General features: G+C 37.4%; 1 protein-coding gene and 1 pseudogene across 8 annotated transcripts in view; one reads left to right on the forward strand and one right to left on the reverse strand.

Moving 5' to 3' along the window:
- Positions 1-23,414, reverse strand: part of CHN1 (chimerin 1) — a 200,488-nt gene that overhangs the window by 37,742 nt on the left and 139,332 nt on the right. For 5 of the 7 annotated variants that reach the window (XM_021923729.2, XM_021923728.2, XM_009182482.3 and 2 more), the window contains one exon: positions 8,509-8,586. The exons of 1 other annotated variant lie outside the window; for it this stretch is intronic. In XM_021923729.2, coding sequence (XP_021779421.1) covers positions 8,509-8,586 — 78 coding nt within the window. Of the gene's footprint in view, positions 1-8,508; positions 8,587-9,341; positions 9,385-11,426; positions 11,492-23,414 lie in introns of those variants that run through there. One more of the 7 variants, XM_009182486.4, reaches the window with a different exon arrangement.
- Positions 11,658-12,390, forward strand: LOC110740901 (annotated as a pseudogene). The gene has a single exon (XR_002516162.2). The product of XR_002516162.2 is annotated as a deoxyuridine 5'-triphosphate nucleotidohydrolase, mitochondrial pseudogene (transcript).

The raw sequence follows: 23,414 nt of genomic DNA on the forward strand, positions 1-23,414 counted from the left end.
TTCGGTATTTTTAGTAGAGACAAGGTTTCTCCATGTTGGTCAGGCTGGTCTTGAACTCCCAACCTCAGGTGATCCACTGTGCCCAGCCAAACCTCACTCTTAATAAGACTTTGTCCTCTAGGGAATGTTGACACAGTGGGTCACAAAAAAGATGAAGTGTGATAGCACAATTTGTCAGTTAAACAAGGCTTGAAACAGACATGAAATATTACATATGGTATTTCTCCTATTAACTTACAAAATAAGCAAAAGAGAATTAAGACCCAATCCTCAGTTAAATTTGGAAAGGGTGAGTGAATATTAGATAGAAGAGACTATTAGAAGGGGCATTAGAGTACCAACATATCTCAAATGGGGGAAAAACCAACCCCTGAAGGTTGGACTATTGTATGAACATGTAAACTGAAGTATTAAGAATTTTACAGGCCAGGTGCAGTGGTTCACGCCTGTAATCCCAGCACTTTGGGAGGCTGAGGTGGGCAGATCACCTGAGGTCAGGAGTTTGAGACCAGCGAAACCCCATCTCTACTAAAAACACAAAAACATGGTGTGGGTGTGGTGGCGGGCACCTGTAATCCCAGCTACTAGGGAGGCTGAGACAGGAGAATTGCTTGAACCCAGGAGGCAGAGGTTGCAGGGAGCCAAGATCGCACCACTGCACTCCAGCCTTGGCGACAGAGTGAGACTGTCTCAAAAAAACAAAACAAAACAAAACAAAAAAACAAAAAAACAAAAAACAAGAAAAAAATTTTAGAAGAGGTTACTTAAAAATTTTTTTCATTTTTAATTGACAAAAATTATATTGACTGTCTACAACATGATGTTTTGAAATGCAAATACATTGTGAAATGGCTAAATTGAGCTGATTAATGTAAGCATTACCTCACATACTTATTTTCTGTGGTGAGAACACTTAAAATCTACTCTCAGAGAGACTTTCAACAATATGTTGTTAACTGTAAGAGATGACTTTTAAAAATTGTGTGTTTTTCCTATGCATTTATATCCTTAAAGAAAGTATGGTATATATGTACAATAGAATATGCATTCAGCCTTACTAAAGGAAATCCTGCCATATATGACACCATGAGATGAACCTGGAGGACATGATGTTAAGTGAAATAAGTCAGTCACAGAAGGACAAATATTGCGTGATTCCACTTATATGAGGTATCTATAATATTCACACTCAGAGAGAGTAGTTGCTGGGATGGCAGAGGGAGAAATGGGGAGCTGCTGTTCAATGCATATAAAGGTTCAGTTATAATAGATGAGTACCTTCTAGAAACTTGTGAGCAACACTATGTCTTTACTTCACAATACTCTGTTGTGCACTTAAAGATTTTTTTTTTTGATGTAGGGTCTTGCTCTATTGTCCAGGCTGTTTTTCAGTGGCACAATCACAGCTCATAGCAGCCTTGACGTCCTGGGCCCCAACGATCCTCCTGCCTCAGCCTTTTGAGTAGCTAGGACTACAGGCATGTGCCACCACACCCAGCTAATTTTTGTATTTTTTATAGAAACAGAGTTTTGCCATGTTGCCTAGGCTGGTCTCAAACTCCTAGGCTCAAGTGATCTAGCCTATCTCAGGCTCTCAAAGTGCTGGGATTATAGGCATAAGCCACTGCACCTGACCTTACTTAAATATTTAAGAGGGTAGATCTCATGTGACATGTTCTTATCACAAAAAAAATCTCTCCCCAAAGTTTAAACTACCCTCTGCTGAATTATACTTTGCATACTCACTTCTGACTGTCATTCCATTTCAGGCAGAGATGTCTTTTATATTTGTATATGAAATATTTGTATATGAACCATGAGGAATATGGCATTATTATACATATGTGGCACATAAAATTAAAGGTATTTTGCCAGTATTTATGCATAAAACCTTTCTTTCTTTCTTTCTTTCTTTCTTTCTTTCTTTCTTTCTTTCTTTCTTTCTTTCTTTCTTTCTTTTTTGAGATGGAGTCCTGCTCTGTCTCCCAGGCTGGAGTGCAGTGGTGTGTTCACAGCTTACTGCAACTTCTATCTCCTGGTTCAAGCCATCTTCTCACCTCAGCCTCCTAAGTAGCTGGGACCACAGGTGCACAATATCATACCCAGCTAATCTTATAAATTTTTTGTAAAGATGAGGTCTCTCTATGTTGCCCAGGCTGGTCTTAAACTCCTGAGCTCAAGCAATCCTCCTGACTTGACCTCCCAAAGTGTGGGGATTATAGGCATGAGCCACTGTGCCTGGCCCCAAACCCTTCCTATGTCCTTCTCATCATTCCCATTATATTGACATTTGCTTTCTTTTCAGTCAGTTTGCATATATCCAGCAGTCAAGGACTATATATTGCATATTACTGTGTCTCCTCCTATGTCTAACAGAGTGGTCTGCACACAACAGCTGCTTGATAAATACTTGACGGATGAGCAAGGGGGAAACGGAGTACATGCATGCTAGGAAAGCCTGGAGAGTCTTGTTTTAGGTTAGAGAATACTGTGGGCAAGATGTTTCAACACTGTTAAGGGATTTTTCTTTGAAAAGATTGAGTTAATATGTTCAACAGCAACTTTTCATACATATATTGAAAGAGCCAATCTCTTCAGGGCCCACATGGACATGGAACAAGAGGCTAGAAAGGAAGGTGTTTCTGAAACATGTCTTCCTTATTTAAAACATTAAAAAAAGATATAGTAGAAAGCTTGAATGGAAGAGATTAAAAACATACTGTTAAGTAAGTTGTATAACGGGCAGTATAATAGAGAGGCAGTATAATAGAGAGATGCCAAATTTGGAACTTGGGGAATAAAGACAGATTATAAAACATCTCCAGAATAAAGGGCCATGGTCTGTGAGAATAATATGGGTTTCTCTTAAGTATAGCAATTTAAATTCTCTAGTCAGCTACAAAGAAGTATATGCAACTATGTGCAAACCAACAAGAACTTTGTGAAATGTTTCTTTTTGGATTATTAGTGGCAGGTAGTAACCTTTCTGATAACCTTAATGATCTGAATGACTTGCACTCGGGGTGTCATACCAGTTCCCCAGCCTGCATGACAAACCATAAGAAGGCCACGCAGGGTGAGGCCGAGAGGGCCGCAGTGCTGAGGGGCAGTGCACAGGTTCTGTGGTCCTCCTCACCAGCAGCATTGGCAGAAGCGGAAAGCGGAGCAGTGGCTGTCATTTTTGACTTCCGCAGCATCAGATATGTACTATACTAGGCAGCAACAGAAATACAGGGACCTTAAAGATGATTCTGACCAATTTCCTAGTTTCTCGTCATTAGTCCTCTCCATGTCCGATTGCCCTAGGCAGACAGAACCTACACTACATACTGATCTGCGCTATTTTTGTCTTCTCTTGCAAGTGGCCCACATTAAGAACTGGGGAAAGAGAGTGAGTGTGTGTGTGTGTGTGTGCGCGCACGCGCGCATGCATGGAATAATTCACATTATTCCTTTAAAATGTTTATGTTGGACACTCCTTGTTCATATCCACAGAAGCATAATGAAGCATTCTAGATTGTCATTTCCATTTTGTAATATTGCATTTACCTTCATTTATAATACCATTAATTCAAAACACTATTAAAATTCCTGAGCATTTAAAATACATAGATTCTCTAGTCAAATATCAGATAACATGATGGTATCTTGGGTTTTATTTCATTTTTAAAACACATAAATCTGATTAAAAGAAAATGTAACAATATAGATCTTAAGATCAATAGAATAATCTATTTTTGTGTTTAATTTCCTGCTGTCATGAGAAGAGGTTTTCAAGTAACAACAACCAAGGTCCCTCCCATGTCACACTGTGTACTCATTTAGTCATTTATCAAATGCTTCTTGAGCATCTGTTAGTTACAGGCATTTTACCAGACATGGGGAAAGGGCAAGGAAGAATGGAGGGAGGCAAGGTGTGGTGTTGTGAGAGTTGGTGGGGATAATATGAAAGAGGTGACAGGTACTGTTTCTGAATATTACATTTCACTGCTGTTAATATAAATAGTTTTAAATATTCTTTCATATATAGTTAATTCTAGTTCCTTTTCAAATCAACATATTGAAAATTTGTCTCTATATGAACTTCAATAAAATTTTAATGAAAAATGGAATAATGCAATCCGAGAATTTTAGAGCTGTAAGAGAACCCTTAGACTATGTGGTTTAACTTCACAGTTCATATTAAAATTATTTTTATTTGTTCATTCACTTTGTATTTATTTTATTATAAATGTGAATCAAATAAAGACCAAAGGGGGCTTGGATTTGCCCACGTCCTTGGGAGGAAAGGAAGGACTACCCTCAGCAGGAGTGCCGGCCACTGCCGCCCTTCAGTTCATCAGACCGCACAGCGTCCAGTCTGTTGGCCACGATTGCTGGGTTCAGTATGATCTCTTTTTCCTAGTAGGTCTTGAATCAGTAATTTTATTAACTATTATAAGGTTCACATGACAGTGTTATTTTAATTGCAGTATCAATTCACATTTCAGGATTCACTGTTTGCCTGTTATCTTGGCAACATTAAATCTATTAATATAATATCTCATATCTTTCATTTATATGAAGAATGCAAGTACCTGAAATGAAAATTGACAACTAATTCAAGACTACCTTAAAAAAATTAAACTAATATTTTTAGTATCTACTCACTATAATTCTTAATGTTGTTTTCTTTTAATTACTTAATTTGCCTAAGTAGCCTAGCTTCTGTTGTTATTGTATTGTGCCTGCTCTTGATTTTATTTTACAGAGCTATCTGAATTAAGCAACAAACCAAATGAAACATTTAACAGTTTAATTTGAAAAGAGTAAAATAAATATAGAGGATTTCACTGTATTCTGTAGTGCCTGAAAAATGTAGCTTTTATTTATTTTTGAGATGGAGTTTCGCTTTTGATGCCCAGTGCAGTGATGCGATCTTGGCTCACTGCAACCTCCGCCTCCTGGGTTCAAGCGATTCTCCTGCCTCAGCCTCCAGAGAAGCTGGGACTACAGTTGCATGCCACCACACCCGGCTAATTTTGTATTTTTAGTAGAGACGGGGTTTCCCCATGTTGGCCAAGATGTTCTCAATCTCCTGACCTTTCGATCTGCCCACCTCGGCCTCCCAAAGTGCTGGGATTACAGGCATGAGCCACTGCGCCTGGCCAAATGTAGCTATTCTTATGCAACATCTAACTCTGCCTGAGAACTAGGCACAGGCCCCACAATCATGCTAAGGTTTTCAATCACATCATAATCTCTGCAACTGGACAGGAAGAAGAGGATTCAGATGAACCCTTAAGTATAAATAAATGTCAGTATGGATTCAGGAAAAAAAAAACCACTTAGGGGTATTTGTAGTAACAAAAATAGTGGCTACCATGTATCTACATGTACAGGGAACTCAATTTTTCCGATGTAGAGAGAGATTAAGTAATCGGCCCAAGGTGGTGCATACAATAAGCAAGCTCCTGAGGGCAAAGGTTGGGACTTCTTTTATCATTTTACTCAGAAGGCCTCAGAATGCAGGGCACAATCATTGCTGGAGGGGTGCCTGAGTTTTATTTTCAATGTTAGAGGTTGCTTTGTTTTGTTCTCTCTCTCTCTGTGTGTGTGTGTGTGTGTGTCGTATGTTGTATTAGGATGAGATAGTTCTTAAGAGGTTGATCCAGGGGACAATTACAATTATTTTCTCTCTAATTGATGTATATAACTTATAGTGTAATAGTTTTTAGAGGATTTGGTGCATTTATCTGTAAAATAACCTCCCTAAGGGATATAAGTATCCTTCTTGTGATAGAAGGTTTCTCAAATCCTTATAAGTAACAATAGGAAAAAAAAAAAAAAAAAGACTGTGTTACATAACATAGCAAAATGGAAGCCTTCCTGTTTTATTCTACTAAAAAAAAACCCAAAACTGAAAAACAAACGCCTGTCTGTAGGCTGAGGTTAGGTCCAGTTGGTTTGTTTGGCTTTCACCTTGGTGAGTGCTTTCACCAAAGGTAGAAGGCATTCTTGGCTTCACTCCCTGAAATAAGGTTTGACAGCTGTTCGACTCCACAGAGCACTATTACATAACAAGGCAGTTCAAGAAGCAAAAAAGAAAACCACCTTGAAATGAGGCTTTGGTGAGTGGGCTTGTGACAGAATACACTTCTACCACCATAGAAAAATAGTTAATGGCAAGGACACATGAATGATTATCATCATGGAAATGCTATGGTTTTTCCCCACATAAATTTCTGAACTGTACACATATAGATGTGTGTATCACAATCAGTGACCTTCTAAGCGAGCGTCTGTGTGGGAGAGAACTGCGCCTGCCACAGAGTCTGGGATGTTCCTGGAAGTCAAGTATGACTTTCTTCCCTTCTTTCTTTTTTTTTTTTTATAATGCCACCCCACAGAAACAATTTTCAAATAACAGAGTAATTTCAACGGAAAGAGTCAATTCTGAGATTCCTGACCTTATTAGCAGCTCTAAATAATATGTAATGCAACTTATTGTCTAAAATGAGCTCTTTCTTGAGCATACTCTTTTTTAAAAAGTCCAAGCTGGTTTTCATTATTTTTCAGCTCCAGAGAATGAAGAAGCTTTCTATTTTTTAAGGCTTAAAAAAACACACAAGTATCTTTAAAGCAGTTTAGATACCAAGGTTAAGAGTCACAATTGATTGCAGGGTCAGAACTTTCCGGCTATACAGAATTTATTCATTAAAGTCATGTGTTAAAATTGAGAAACAACTGGAAGATACAACCACAAAAAGAGTTTGTTTATGCAAATTCTTGAATAGACCTCCTAGTTGCTCTTAATCAATATTGATAAAAAGTATGTATAAGGAACTTGACTTAGTACTCAAATGGCATTCTTAGTAGGTTTTTGCTGAACAAATCAGAGTACATCTTTGGAGATATATTTAAGATCTCAGCCATTTCTAAACAGTGTACCTATAATTTCTTCTTTATTAGTAACCTAAAGACTTCTTTTGTGACATAACTTCATACTGGCAAAAGGATTTATTTGGGGTCATTTTCCTGATAAAAATCCTGTCAGACAAGGTTGTATATCATGCAAGAAGAAACTGAGGCCTAGAAGCCTGCATGTATTGGTTAGGTTCCTAAATGAAAGATGTAGTGAAAGCTAGAGACACATATGATATCTGTTTTCTATCCGGTTTTAATTTACTAAGTTGCCTCTTTTTCATTTTAAATGAAGATATTGGTTGAAAGGTAAGGTCCTTAATATGTTTAAAGAAAAAGAAAATGTTATTTATTTTAAAATATTAGCAATTTTTACATAGCCCACATATTTAAGAAACATTATTAAGTAATTTCTCCTTTATCCCAAAATGATCTGAAAAGCACAAAAAACCTATTCCTCACTATGGAAAATGCAGAGCATATGGGTGGGTGGGTGGGGGGGGTGCTGGTACTTAGCAATTGAATAAAATAAATACTGGTGTTAAAAATCAGAATAAATTGTAAATGTGGAATGAAATTATCTAGTTCAGAGCCTGGTGCATTATAGGTGCTGAGTAAATGTTGAATAAATTAATAAATAAATGAAAGATCACGATTTCCAGCTTTATCACATTTTGAAGCCAAATTATTCCCTTTCTAAAATAAAACCTAATGATATTTTGTCTAAACTAAGAACATTCATGTCTCAAGAACCGCATCATAAAGTTGTCTAACTATTGGGAAGTTACTGTAGAAATGCCAGTGCATCTACCTACTAAATGTAGCTGGGTCTCCTTATGCACGACCTCACGTTGTTTAATCTCTGAATTAGATTGCAAAGGACAGAAATTCAAGGCCTTATATCATGCTATAAATACAGACAAGATCTACATACAGCTCGAATCAACACACATATCACCTTGAAAGAAAATTCAAGTACAATTGATAAACCACATTAACACAATAATTAAAAACTACACATACACACGCATACATGGTGAAAGCAAATACTCAAAAAGTGAAGAGAAGCTGCTAGTGTCAGCAGCATCAACAGTCCCATGGTAGCCATCCTCCTTTCATCATGGTCAATTCATTAACAGGGGAGAAAAGACAGAAACTATGAGAAATGCAAACCATCTGCTCAATCCAGATGCAATAGCACATGCCTCTTATATCCAAAGCTCTTTACCAGAAACACAGATAAGATCTAATCCTCTCATAAAATCTCCAACAGAGGTATTCAGACACATTTGTATCACAAATAAAAACAATGCCAAAATCATCATTAACTGAGACCTTTTAAATATCAGGCAAGACTTTTACCAGTGAGTACACATTGATAAAACAGTATTAAACAGCATTAGAGAAAAACGGGGTTGGATTTCTATTAGCTTTATTCAGCTATTCCTTAAGTAAAATCAGGCTGAAAACATCTCACTCCTTAAATAGCAAGCACATTTTAGTCAAGTCATCCTAGTTTTAAAAAGACATAAGAAGATATTCCTTTAATATTATATATTTCAAGTAATGTGTATTTCTTAAAAGACTAAAAGCAAATATTCTTACCTTGAAATTGTGAATCTTTTCATATTTTGGAATTTGCTCGTTTTCTTTCAGAGTTGCTCTTCTAACAAGTGATGTCAACTGCGAATAAGCAAAGAGTTTCAGAGGTTGCCAGATTGTCACAGACGACTTTGGAGAACCCAGTTTCATTCCCAAGGCTGCTATCAATAAATCTTGCTGACGGCCCTCTTGTTTTGATTTGTGAACTGCAGCCCTATTAGTTTTCCTCCCCGACCAAGACTCTTTGGATGGCATTTTGGAATTCACAGGGAAAGAAAACCTATAGTGGTCTATGTCTGTCGATGAAATCTATTCAGCTAACACATGAGCATTCCGCCAGGCAGCACGGAACCCTAACCTACAGAGAGCTGCAGAGAAACACCACGGAGAGGTGGAGGAGGAGGATGAAGCACTTCTTAAACAGAGGTCGACTAACCAGCAAATTCTTCTTTCTTCCTTTTTTTCTTAAAGGGATCTATATTCTAGCTTCTAAAAACTTGAGTATGAACAGAAATAAAAAGAGTAGATGCTAACATACAAAACACTCAGCATCTCTCTCTATCGCTTTTTAAAAGGCATGCAATTTTGACAAATGATACATTTCTAAAAGCTTTCTTCTCTATTCAAGATATTAATGTCCATTCTGAATGAAAGATGCCTACATACTGCCTGCAATCAGTTTCTAGCAACAGACACCCTGTGAAGCCCCTAGCAGGGAAGGTGGGGGGAAGGGAAGGATTTCACAAGGAAGGCTGCATTAGACTGGCCACCGTAAGAAAGGAGATAACCAATGAAAATCAAGCAACAGTATTTAAGTACTGTATTCCTCAACTCACTCTGTCTCTCTGTTTCTCCCTCCTCTCATGTAAGAGTTTCTTGCTGGCTCAAGGCAAAAAAAAAAAAAAAAAAAATCAGTGGGAAGGTAATGAGAAATGAATGAGTCATGCATTACTGCAAAATGGAATTTTTTTAACCTATTAAAAGCAGAGGAAAATTAACATACATACAGCACTAGGTTTTAGAAATAAGGCACCACTGCCACGTAAATTATGAAAGGCTAATCTGTATCCTTTGCTCATTATGGACTGAGGTTAGCTAACCAAAACCCAAGTTTATTAAAGATGAGGAAAAACTGGTGAATATTTTGATGAAAAATAAAATAAGTTTAACTAGGTATCGTACTATTTTCATGCAGAACAAGGAGCATGCATATCACATTGCTAATAGCTTGGAGTGGTCAGTTTTGTCTGTATTACGAGTAGTTTTGTTGTGGGCTATACTTACATAGAAGAAACCATTATTTTAATTCTCTAGTCTCAATATTTTTTTTTTATTCAGAGAGCTTGAGGCCAGGTCATAGTGGAAGCCAGTTGGGAAAAATTCCTTATTTGCACAGGTCCCAGTTGTAGTGTAACTACTTATAGGACTCAGATATATTTTGTTTGCTGGTGTAGCAACAGGGTGGCTAGGTGAGAGACTTAGCACAACTTGATTTAGGAGCAATACCCACATTTTTTCACTAAGGTGCTACAGGATGCTTAAATTTCCCATTTTGGTTCCCTAACTACCTCCCATCATCGATTTCTCATGCTATAATAATAAAGTTAAACCAATAATCATGCCAATGTTACACTGTATTTAAAGCATCTAAAATTCTCTATACATTTAAATGGATTCAGTATATTTATAGTGTAAACACTTTAATCTCAGATTTCATAATCTACAGGGGGTATGTGCCCAGTGCATATTCTAGTTTAATTAGGGCATGAAGTGGTTCTTAAGATATGCTAGACATTGAAAATAACAAATGATTGATTTTCTAAACATCCTCAAATTATTTTTGTTTACTTGATTGAGTCTTTAGTCCCTTTTATTCTTCTAAAATTATGTCTAAGTAAATAAAAGGCAAAATGTATTTACATAGGAGTTTCAATTTCACAAGTTTGTATACTTAGATAATTCATATGAGACATAAAATGCTCCCATTGCAAGAAGAAATGCAATGGAAAGAGTCTCCTTCCCTAGCCTAAATTGCTTTTCAGATTGGACCTATTTTGTCACATGATGACTAAAAATATAAAGGCCAACCGACTCTAGACATGTACAGCCTAAAGTGAAGTTTAACTAGTTCTCAGTAGGAACCAGAAAAAATAGCTCCAAAGGCAAGTTGAACAGTAAATTTTTTCTTCAACAATGTTTGATATCAAGTTACTAAGTTAAAACAATCACACATGTAACCAAAGTAGCATCTTTTTTCTGAGTATTTTTGATCAACATCCTATTTTATAGATCATTCCTGGTTCTTCAGCTAGAGTTACTAAATTCAACCAAGCATAAAAATATTCATGATAGTTACCCAGAAAATTTATAGCTAGGTAAAAGTAAACATTTTGTCATTCAGAGGTAAGGTCTACTGTAGACTCCACAGATTGTACTGTATTTCCTGAGTAATGTTCTATTTAGTCAAGAAATACTGGATTAACTGCAATCTGAACAGCTACCTAGGGCAGTAAGGAGATAGAAAACAATAGCTCAGGATGAAAACAGCATTGGCTACTCTCAAATGGCTAAGGGTTTGGTCACTATTATGCCTTCAACATGGCAGTAACAGCACTTCTGCATTAATTTTGGTGAAGAACTTGTAAATAACAAAAATTGCTAACTCTAAAATTCAGAACCAATATAATCAATAGTCTGACATTCTAGACAAATGTGTATCACTCATGCTTACATTATCTAGTACATTTCCATCTACTTAGATATAGAATCTATTAATTATGGTTATCACTTATTAGTTATTGAGCACATATATTCCAGATACCCAACTAAGCACTTTATATATAGAATCCCACTGAATCCACAGATAAACCCTATGAGGCATAAATTATCTTAATTTTACAGTTGAAAGAGCTGAGACCTACAGTTTACTTCCCAAAGTTGCACAGCTAGTATGTGGTGGGCTTGGGCTCATCAATACTATGCGATATTCACCCAGATGAGAAAATGGGAGGAAACCATGGAGTCTTCTCTCTGATTCTATTCAAGGTGGTTTCTCTAGTTACGTTCTTTCAATTTTGAGGAGCTGCAATAGATGGTAAGACAGACTAGCGATAATTATCAAAGGATGGTAAGAAAAATGTAGTAACCGAACTCATCGTGTGCTCTCTTGTTCCTTGGGCGCTCTCCTCTCTCGCCCTCTGGCTTTGCCATGCCCTGCTCTGAAGAGACACCCGCCATTTCACCCAGTAAGCGGCCCCGGCCTGCAGAGGAGGGCGGCATGCAGCTCCGCTTTGCCCGGCTTTCCGAGCACGCCACGGCCCCCACCCGGGGCTCTGCGTGGGCCGCGGGCTACGACCTGTACAGTGCCTATGATTACACAATACCACCTATGGAGAAAGCTCTTGTGAAAACGGACATTCAGATAGCGCTCCCTTCTGGGTGTTATGGAAGAGTAGCTCCACGGTCAGGCTTGGCTGCAAAACACTTTATTGATGTAGGAGCTGGTGTCATAAATGAAGATTATAGAGGAAATGCTGGTGTTGTACTGTTTAATTTTGGCAAAGAAAAGTTTCAAGTCAAAAAGGGTGATCGAATTGCACAGCTCATTTGCGAACGCATTTTTTATCCAGAAATAGAAGAAGTTCAAGCTTTGGATGACACCGAAAGGGGTTCAGGTGGTTTTGGTTCCACTGGAAAGAATTAAAATTTATGCCAAGAACAGAAAACGAGAAGTCATACCTTTTTCTTAAAAAAAAAAGTTATTCCTTAAAGTGTTTTGGTGTTTTGCACTTCTGTAAACTTACTAGCTTCGCCTTCGAAAAGTACTGCATTTTTTACTTTTTTTTTTTTTTTTATGGTCAAGGAAGAGATCATAAAAAAATAAAACACAAAGCTTTTTGTGTTTGGATCAAAAAGAAACTTTGTTTTTCTGCAATTGATGGTTGTATGTAAATCTGCTTTGTGGTGACCTGATGTAAAGTGTCTTCTTAAAATCAAATGTCAGATTAAAAAAAAAAACCTGTATTTAACTCAAAAAAAAAAAAAAAAAGAAAAATGTAGTAACCAAGATCTTATGATCTCAAGTTTAGCATGTAGTAGGAAATGCAGACTTCAAGGCTCAATTCAAACACCCCCTCCTATGTGATGGCTTTGATAATCCACACCAATTAGAAGTGATCTCATCCACTTGTGAACCTCACAGTCTTTCACTGGTTCATTAGTTATGAGACTACCACATTCTACTTCATATCAGTTATCTGTGTAGCTGTTTATATAGAATTAGGCTTTATGTATATTTCTACACACCTTGAATCTAGCATACAGCTTACACAAAGGTTCAATATATATTTAGTTAAAAAATAAAACCAAACGAAGGCAGTTATTTTTATTGTGGGGCAGTGTGGTATAAAGAAGAAAATATGATTTAAAATCAGAGAAACTGAAGTTTGAATACTGACCTTGGGAGTTCTGCTTTGTTTCTTGGTTACCTCATCTACGTAATATGAATAATAATACTTGTCTCACAGGTTACTGGGAAGTTTAAAGAAATGACCCAAAAACAAAACAAAAACAAAAACCACTATCTGCAGGGAGTAAGTACCCAATAAATGATAGGATTACAGGGTTGCTGAGCCCAATGTTAGCTGTAGGTATATAGTGTAAGTATAGGACACAGGTGCCTGCCCTCAAGGAGTCTGTAATCTGCTTTAGGTCTATACCACATAAGCATGCCTGGAAACGTTGCGCTTCCCATTGTGTTTTGTCCCTACCCAGTTACTCATACTCTGGATCTAATCCTAATTTTTAAAAGGCATATAATGACATGTATGCCAGCTGAGGAAGCAGGGTTAGGAGGGAAGTGGAAAGCGGCAAGAAAAGGAGATACTCAGTATTGTTAAGGATCCAGGAACACTGCTTGATGCCTCCCAAGGCTGTCTTACCTATTGTTCCCACAGCCATCCTGGGAAGCATGTTGCATAATGGTCACTTTAGAGATGAGGAAACTGGGGCTCACAGAGTGAGTTGCTCAAGGTCACACAGTCAGGATGTGGAGGTCTGAGCTCAGAATCCCCATATTTTGTCTTCAAAGCCTAACAGCTCTTTCTGCTACCTTATGAGAGTAGTATATAACATAAGGTGTTAGGCATATAGCACCTCTCATATTCTGGCTCTACAAAACAGAAGAAATGGTTTAACTGGGTGGGAGCCTAAACTGGTTGGGCACATATCTCACAAGGTCATTCTTGATAGAAACATTAACAGTATCTAGCTTGTTATTTTGACTGGGAATCTTTGACCTGTTGTCAGACCTGATCCTGCCCATCCTTTTTTTTTGAGACAAGGTCTCACTCTGTTGCCCAGACTGGAGTGCAGTGGTGTGACTACAGATCACTGCAGCCTCAACCTCCCGGGCTCCATTGATCCTCCCACCTCAGCCTCCCGAGTAGCAGGGACTAGAGGCACATGCCACTACACCCAGATAATTCTTGTATTTTTTTTTTCTAAAGATGGAGTTTTCCCATGTTGCCCAGGCTGGTCTGGAACTCCTGGGCTCAAATGATTCATTAGCCTCAGCCTCCCAAAGTGCTGGGATTATGGGCGTCAGCCATTGCAACCAGTGATCCTGCCCATCCTTGACACAGATATCAATTCTGTAGGTTCATCTGAATGAGGCCTGGAAAATGGGATGGAGAATGGGTGAATTCCACAATCCTCTGTTTCTACTTTTGTCCATACCATCTGCAATATAGAGAGGAGGACTATAAAAATGGCAAGGAGGAAGTCCTAGTCAGAACAATCAGGCAAGAGAAAGAAAGAAAAGGCATCCAAATAGGAAAAGAAGAAGTCAAACTATTTCTTCATTGACGATATGATTCTATACTAAAGGAAACCTTAAATTGGACTCTGGCAAAAGGCTACCAGAACTGATAAATGATTTTAGGAAGGTTTCAGTTTACAAAATCAATGCACAAAAATCAGTAGCATTTCTATACAGGAATAATGTCCATGCTGAGAGTCAAATCAAGAACATAATCCCATCTGGGCACAGTCGCTCACACCTGCACTTTGGAAGGCTGAGGTGTGAGGATCACTTGAGGTCAGGAGTTTGAGATCAGCCTGACCAACATGATGAAACCCCGCTTTTTTCTCTACTAAAAAAAAAAAAATACAAAAATTAGCTGGGCGTGGTGGCGGGCACCTGTAAGCTCAGCTACTTGGGAGGCTGAGACAGGATAATCACTTGAACCTGGGAGGCGGTGGTTGCAGTAAGCCAAGATTGCACCACAGGACTCTGGCTTGGGCAACAGAGATTCTGTCTGCAAAAAAAAAAAAAAAAAAAACCACACACACACACACAAAACAAAACCAATAACGAAAACATAATCCCATTTAAAATAGTCACAAAGAAAATAAAATACCTGGGGATACGGCTAACCAAGGAGGTGAAAGATCTCTACAAGGAGATCTACAAAACATTGCTGAAAGAAATCAAAGATGACACAAATAAATGGAAAAACATTCCATGCTCATAGATTGGAAGAATCAATTCATAAAAATGGCCATAATGCCCAAAGCAATTTATAGATTCAACACCATTCCTGTCAAATTACCAACATCATTCTTCACAGAATTAGAAAAACCTATTCTAAAATTCATATGGAACCAAAAAAGAGCCTGGCTACGCAAAGCAATCCTAAGCAAAAAGAACAAAGTTGGAGGTATCACACTACCTGACTTCAAACTAAGTTATAAGGCTATAGTAACTAAGACAGCAATGGAAGAGAACAGAATACCAAGAAATAAAGCCTCACACTTAAAACAATCTGATCTTCCACAAGGCTGACAAAAATAAGCAATGAAGAAAGGACTCCCTAAGAAACAAGCAACGAGAAAAGGATTCAATAAATGGTGCTGGGATAACTGGCTAGTCATATGCAGAAGAATGAAAATTGGATCCTTACCTTTCACCATATACAAAACTTAACTCAACATGGATTAAAGATTTAAAGACTTCAAACTATAAAAATCCTAGAGGAGAACCTAGGAAATACCCTTCTTCATATCAACTTTGGGAAATAATTTTTGTGTAATTCCTAAAAGCAACTGCAACAAAACAAAAATTGATAAGTGGGCCTAATTCAACTGAAGAGCTTGTGCACAGCAAAAGAAACTATCAATAGAGTAAACAGACAACCTACAGAATGGGAGAAAATATTTCAAACTATGCATCTGGCAAAGGGCGAATAACCAAAGTCTGTAACAATCTATAACAAATTTAAACAAATCAACAAGCAAAAAACAACCCCAATAAAAAATGGGCAAAGGACATGCACACTTCTCAAAAGAAGACATATAAATGGCTGACAAACATATGAAAAAATGTTCATCATCACTAATCATCAGAGAAATGCAAATCAAAACCACAGTGAGATACCATCTCACACCAGTCAGAAATGCTATTACTAAAAAAGTCAGAAAACAACAGATGCTGGCGAGGCTGTGGAGAAAAGAGAACACTTACACAATGTTGGTGGGAATGTAAATTAGTTCAGCCACTGTGGAAAGTAGTTTGGGGATTTCCCAGATAATTTAAAACAGAACTACTGTTTGACCCAGCAATCCCACTGCTAGGCATATACCCAAAGGAAAATAGATCATTATACCAAAAAGACACATGCACTTGCATGTTCATCACAACACTATTCACAATAGCAAAGAGATGGAATCAACCCAGGTGCCCATCGGGGTAGACTGGATAAAGAAAATGTGGTACATACACACTATGGAATACTATGCAGCCATTTAAAAAAAAAAATCATGTCCTTAGCAGTAACATGGACAGAGCTGGAGGCCATAATCCTAAACAGATGAATGAAGGAACAGAAAACCAAATAATGCATGTTCTCACTTACATGCAGGAGTTAAATGCTGAGCATGCACGAACATAAACTTGGGAACAATAGCTACTGTGAACTACTAGAAGGCGGAGAGTGGGATGCATCTAAAAACTACCTGTTGGGTACTACGTTCACTGCCTGAGTGCAATATACCCATGTCACAAACCTGCACATGTACACCCTGTATCTACAATCAAAGCTGAGTAAAAAAACAAATAAAAATTTAAAGTACTGTTAATACTTCAAAAAATATGATCAAATTTTCATAGCAGATCTTTGCATTTTACAAGAAAGTGTTTAAAATACTATATTCTATTTTTCTCATTTTAATACTGTTTTGTGATTATAATTACAATGATCAATTTTACTCAGTGCCAACCTGAGAACCACTTTTCACCTGTTTGTGAAGAGACATGCATTTTAAGCCACAATGTACATTGCCTATGTCACTGAAAAGAAAAAAAAAAGAAAGGTAAGGGGTGGGGTAGAGGAGCAGTGTGAGGAATAAGAAATAGAAGGTGAAATAGGTGACCTTGAAAAGGAACACATTCACTGTTTTTCAAATAAATTCCCACTGATCTTACTACCCTGTTGTTTGTCCAATAAACAAAAATCCACAAATACTGGATTTCCATTGAGCTAGCCTCTCATTTTCACCAAGTGTGGTAAAATAGGAAACTCAAGGGCTCAGGGGCCAGACAAAAGCGCTAACCTTAACTCTGTCATTTACTCACTGTGGCACCTCCTTGGTCAAGTAACTGATTTATTTCTGTCTTTGTTTCTTTATATGTAAAATGAATTGAAAATACTTATGGTATAGAATTATTAAGAATCAAATGAGATACTATGTGGGAAGCATTTTTGCATTATTTCTGGCACAGAAAGTAAATCAATAAATGGAAGTTTGCCTCCCTTCCCTTGTGTCAAAGGACCTACATTTCCAAGATAAGAGTTAGCATAATTTGTGACTATGATATGGATTAAAGACCTACGGTCATTGCTCTATGCAATGTGAGCTCAGGTCAAATTATAACCAATAGTTTAGGGACACATTATCACATTATAAGCATCACTGTTCTTCAATTTTTACCTTACCTTATTTCTGGCAATTTTATAATTAAAAGAACATCCATTCTCAAACTCAGTAATCCCATCAAATCCTGCTTATAGGAAAGGGTCTTATCAATTCACACTAAACTACAAATGACCGATTATACTCTCTTTTCCACAAATATCTAGTTTTTAATGTGGAATCGAGACTTAAGCCAAAGAGATAATTCTCCAACTATTGAATGTCAGTACTTATTTATAGTAAGAATGTTCTCTAGGACACTGGAAGGACCTCATGTAACACAAACAGCCACCTCCTTTGTAACATCAAGGTGATACCATAGAATCATTAGCACAATGCTCCAGTTATCAAAGCTAAGTCAACAATCCATCCAAAAAGCACCACAGAGGAATGTTCTAGCTGGCATGACCCTTATGACTCGGAAGGTGCTGAGTAACTGGATTAACTCTTGGGTAATATGAGTTTCTGGTTCAGGTTTAGCGAAATCCTGCAATTTCTATAAAATGTTAAAATTGAGGCACAAACACAGCTTTCCTGAAACCTCCAATATCAAGTTATAATATAAACATTTGTGGATTCAAGCAAATTCAACTCACTTTAGATACACAGATTATTCCTACCTTCATCCCCTGAATTATAATTTGTAACCTATTTTTTTCTCCATTAGAGTCAAGAGTGAAATATATTCCAAGGTACTTAACAACATGTCAGCTTCCATTAATTAACTGACAATTGCATAGCACTGTACTAGTAAATGCTTTACATGTATGATATAGTTTAGTTGTCAAAACAACCAGTAAGGTAGTTATTACAATTCTCTTTTTATAGATGAGAACTGTATACTTAGACTTAGAGACTTTTAAGAATTGTATACTTTAAAGACTTAAAGAAACACTATTGTAGATGAAGAAACAAAAGTTCAGATAAATTAAGTATCTTGCTGAAGGTCACCTAACTATTACATGATGAAAGTAAGACTTGAACCCATGTCTATTTGATATCAAATTGTCTCCCTCCTCTAGACTATCCTGCCTCTCATATTATCTATTGTTAACATGCCATTTTTGAAAGGCTGCCATTTGAATAAATTTCTGGAGCATTTATATTCTAGTGCCTTTCAGATCACTAGGCCTTTTACTACTGCTATATTTGAATTTATAGTAACTACCAGATTCAACAATCAAGCAAAAATTTCAAATGTATTTTAAGTCAAACATTAGAGACTTCTGTATCAGAACTCTATAAATTCCTTAAATTATGTTGGGATAAATAAATGTTTATGTTACACAGAAAACTCTTTTTTTTTTTTTAATTTTTATTTTTTTTAAATTTATTTATTGTTATTATACTTTAAGTTGTAGGGTACATGTGCATAACGTGCAGGTTTGTTACATATGTATACTTGTGCCATGTTGGTCTGCTGCACCCATCAACTCGTCATTTACATCAGGTATAACTCCCAATGCAATCCCTCCCCCCTCCCCCTCCCCCCTCCCCATGATAGGCCCTGGTGTGTGATGTTCCCCTTCCTGAGTCCAAGTGATCTCATTGTTCAGTTCCCACCTATGAGTGAGAACATAGAAAACTCTTAACATTACGCTAGGACTCAATTTTTATGCTACTGGCAGCAATCACATCATAATTCCTAACTCAGTTTTCATTACATAGCTCCTCTAGCATTAATATAGTATCCATCTAAACAGATAACAATAAGGCACACCAGTGCATTCATCTCCGTATATAATAAATTTAAATCACACTATACTAACACTGCCACTACCAAATGTTGTATACTCTGTGACCGATTCACATGCTCCCTGACCGATTCACATGCAATAAGATTTAAACATAAGACATTTGAAAACAATGCAAACAAAAAAGGATAGCCCTTGCATTCTTCTTTCAAGAAACAACAGAAATATGAGAAATTCTCCAAGCACCAGCTGAGCTGTGAAGGGAGCTTTTTCACACTACATGAAGAACATTATGCCCAAGGAGGAGGGGGTGGAATAGCACACAGCCTGGCTTCCAAGCCTTGTTCTTACTGCTATTAGACAAGCCACTTAGCTTTTCTAAGTCTCAAGCCTGGGGACTAAATGAGCTCAATGGTCTTCTCTATATTTTTAATAGAAATTCAAAAGAAAAGAAAAGGTTCATACTCATTTAGTACACAAGTATGTGCTGAAAGATCTGGGGAAGTCTATGAGAGAAATGCCTGCTGGCTCTTTGATCAAGTGGATCTTCAGAAGGTAGCTCTGGCAAATTTACAGTGGGCTTTTGGCTGGTACCCAATCAGACAGGCTCAGAAATGGGGTTTGTCAGCACAAGGAGATTATATCTATTTCTTAAGGGGAGACTAAAAATACCAAGCTCATGAAACTCATAGGTAAATCAAAATGGCATTCGTCTAGTTTATAACAAAATACGAGATACAGTTATTAATATCATAAAGTAGTGACCAACATGCTCTTTTTGGTAGCACACCTACACTGCAAACAAAAAATAATTAGGAAGTTGGTGGGAATGGAATTGGAGCAAGTGGAGTGAGATAAATTGAACACTTATTATGTAGAGTTAGAACAACCTTTACAATTAGGATGACCTTGCTGATGGACTAGAATACTCAGCATCCATTTCATGGGTCTCCCCTCACTTTAGGTCTGTGCTTGAATGGGCATAATCAACTTCTACCTATTTTAGTCTCCTCTTTTAATTATTTCTTTATGATTTTACATATCATTGCTCACATATCTTAGGTGATCTTAAAGTTAATTCATAAGATACAGTCTTATTTTTTCACTTATAAATTCTTGGAGGGTGGCAGATTGTGGTCCTGATGTATTGGTAACAACTTAAACAATAAATGGAAGATGTCCTTATTCTGAATTATGTAACAGTATGTAAATATAAACAAAATTACATAAGAATAAAATGTTCTGGCCGGGCGCGGTGGCTCAAGCCTGTAATCCCAGCACTTTGGGAGGCCGAGACGGGCGGATCACAAGGTCAGGAGATCGAGACCATCCTGGCTAACATGGTGAAACCCTGTCTCTACTAAAAATACAAAAAACTAGCCGGGCGAGGTGGCGGGCGCCTGTAGTCCCAGCTACTCGGGAGGCTGAGGCAGGAGAATGGCGTAAAAACCCGGGAGGCGGAGCTTGCAGTGAGCTGAGATCCGGCCACTGCACTCCAGCCTGGGCGACAGAGCGAGCCTCCGTCTCAAAAAAAAAAAAAGAATAAAATGTTCTAATCTAACACTATCTAATGTTTGGTTACCAGGAGTGATGGTTGTATAACAACATTCTTCCTTGGCTCTTCCTAATGAAAAGCTGAAACTGGGCTTCATGAGAAGGTCTTCTTGATCCTCCCCCCAACCCCCATGAATCTGAGGGGATACTCGGGGAAATGTGTCATTACATTTTTATTTTTTGTCAATTTTTGTCCAATTTTTGACACCTATTACCTGCGAGACTTAAAGAAACACTATTATTGTTCTGTAACAATAGAGAAGGTGAAATCAGAGAAGGTCTAACACTTTGTCAACAATGAGGAACTTTAAATCTAGTGCAAAATTCTTTAACCATAAACATTTTCACTTTTTCAAAAAGCTTTTGGATATAATATACATATAAAAATACAACTAAAAGGCAGAATCAGATTGATATTATTAGGAGTGTTTTCTGATTTTAAACTGCTATATGAGGTTATTTCAAGTTATTGCATCTCAGCGAACATTCCATACTGACTAATTTAATGGAGGCAATCTAGTATACCAAAACAAAAGCTAAGTGTTATATTTTTAGTTTTCTTATTCTTTTAGTGACTTCTGTTGATTAGGCTAGGATGAAGCCTAAGTGATTTGGTTATTTTAAAAAGGGCCTGTTACAGACTTCTTTAAACTTCAGTTAGAAAAGCTAATTTCCTTTATATGGCAAAAATAAACTACAGTTTGATTAGAATATGTCAATTGTAATTTATTTAAAATATTCACTTTAAGCCTCAATAGAGATATATATTGATTCATGGTATGAGGCAGATTTGTGATGTTCAAACATACTTTTGAAAATTTGCTTTTATTTTGAAAATGGCAACAGTGGCCTGAAGACAAAAGATTTAACTTTCATAACTTTACCCTGGGAAGAAGTACAAGCATGGGCATAATTCACAGATGTGTTAATTGTCCACTGTACCACCACACATTCAATTTTCTTTGTAATGACTCTGCTATACAACTCACGTTTTATAAGATGATGATGTTTGAAAAGTAAAAGTAGCTTGCTTTTGGGCATTTTCTAAAACAAACTTTTTATATCGTGTCCATAGCATTTCACTTATGAAATTCCTGTTGGTTCAAAGGATCCTAATAAAACTAATAGAGAACTTAACAACCCCTAACTTATATGTTCTTCATATAAGAGATAGTCATTAGGTTCTTATTTTTATACATACTGTGTCTCACATGGAACTCGGTATATTAAAAGTGATTTGAGGCCGGGCGCGGTGGCTCACACCTATAATCCCAGCACTTTGGGAGGCCGAGATGGGCGGATCACAGGGTCAGGAGTTCAAGACCAGCCTGGCCAACATAGTGAAACCCCATTTCTACTAAAAAATACAAAAAATAAGCCAGGCGTGGTGGTAGGTGCCTGTAATCCCAGCTACTCGGGAGACTGAGGCAGGAGAATCGCCTGAACCCAGGAGGTGGAGGTTGCAGTGAGCCAAGATTATGCCACTGCACTCCAGCCTGGGCAATACTACGAGACTCTGTCTCAGGAAAAAAAAAAAAAAAAAAAAAGAGTGATTTGAGGCATCTGGACAAGGTCCACATGTGGTCAGTATGTTAGAAGGAAGACACAGAAAGTCAGACTGCAACAAGTGGCACTTGTGAGGAAGAAGAAAGATTAAAGGATGATTTAATATCTTTCAGTGACATTTTAATGGACTGAAGAATCTACCATGCTGATTTCCTCCTCCACCGGAAAAAAAAAAAAAAAAAGGTTAAAGTGAGAAAGCAATTGAAGATTTTAGGTTGGTAAGGTCAAATGTTATCTCAGAATGTACCTAGGCTTGTTTAATATAAAAATATTTTCAGTCCATTACTATTGAGTAAAATTAATGCTCTAGGAAGATATGCCATATTTACCTTTAGGTTTAGCATATCCCCGCCAACTAGCAGGAAAAACACAGTTTCAGGAGAACAGGCTTGGGTGTCCGAAGGAGGCCTTAACCTCATCCAGGCCTCATCCTGATTCTGTAACCATGTGGCATATCAAGAAATAATCTGTGAGGTAACTGGTTTAATAATCTGGTACTAATTCTACTTCACAATAATTTTAATTACTGTAGTCTTCTGCCAACCTGGCTAAAAAGTAATCCAGGCACACTTACACTGCCCCCAAATCGGTAGCACTTAGAAAGAGCTTTCCATTCCACAAAGTGATCTGTCATATACACTATTTCATTGTAACTTCCTATTCTTGTTTTTCAAAAAGGAAATTCACTGATGTTAAGGTATTTGTTCAGGGCAGATAATCAGTAAGCAAAGCAGCCAAGATGGAAACCAGGCCTTCTGACTTCACACCCTATCCTCTCTCCACTTCACACCCTATCCTCTCTCTACTCTACTGTGCTTGCCTGAGACATAGGGATATAATCACTTAACAGGCTGACTCTTAACCCTAAGCAAGGCTTAGCTGTCACGAAGACCCAGAACCATCAGCAAACAGAAACATTCACAACTAGAATGACCACTCTTAATTCACTTCTAAGCCTGACAATCGGTTTACAACATATAGAGAAGTAAAGTCAGCCTCGGTGATTGACTTGAGAATTAAAAAAAAACTTTTCCATTATTTTGATGGTGGGGGATAGGGGGTAAAGTGATATGTTGATCTCATTTAGATACATGCAGTTCTTTGTCAGATAATGTATCAGGGCTT

This window comes from Papio anubis, chromosome 10 (genome assembly GCF_008728515.1).
Source record: "Papio anubis isolate 15944 chromosome 10, Panubis1.0, whole genome shotgun sequence".
Classification (NCBI taxonomy): domain Eukaryota; kingdom Metazoa; phylum Chordata; class Mammalia; order Primates; family Cercopithecidae; genus Papio; species Papio anubis.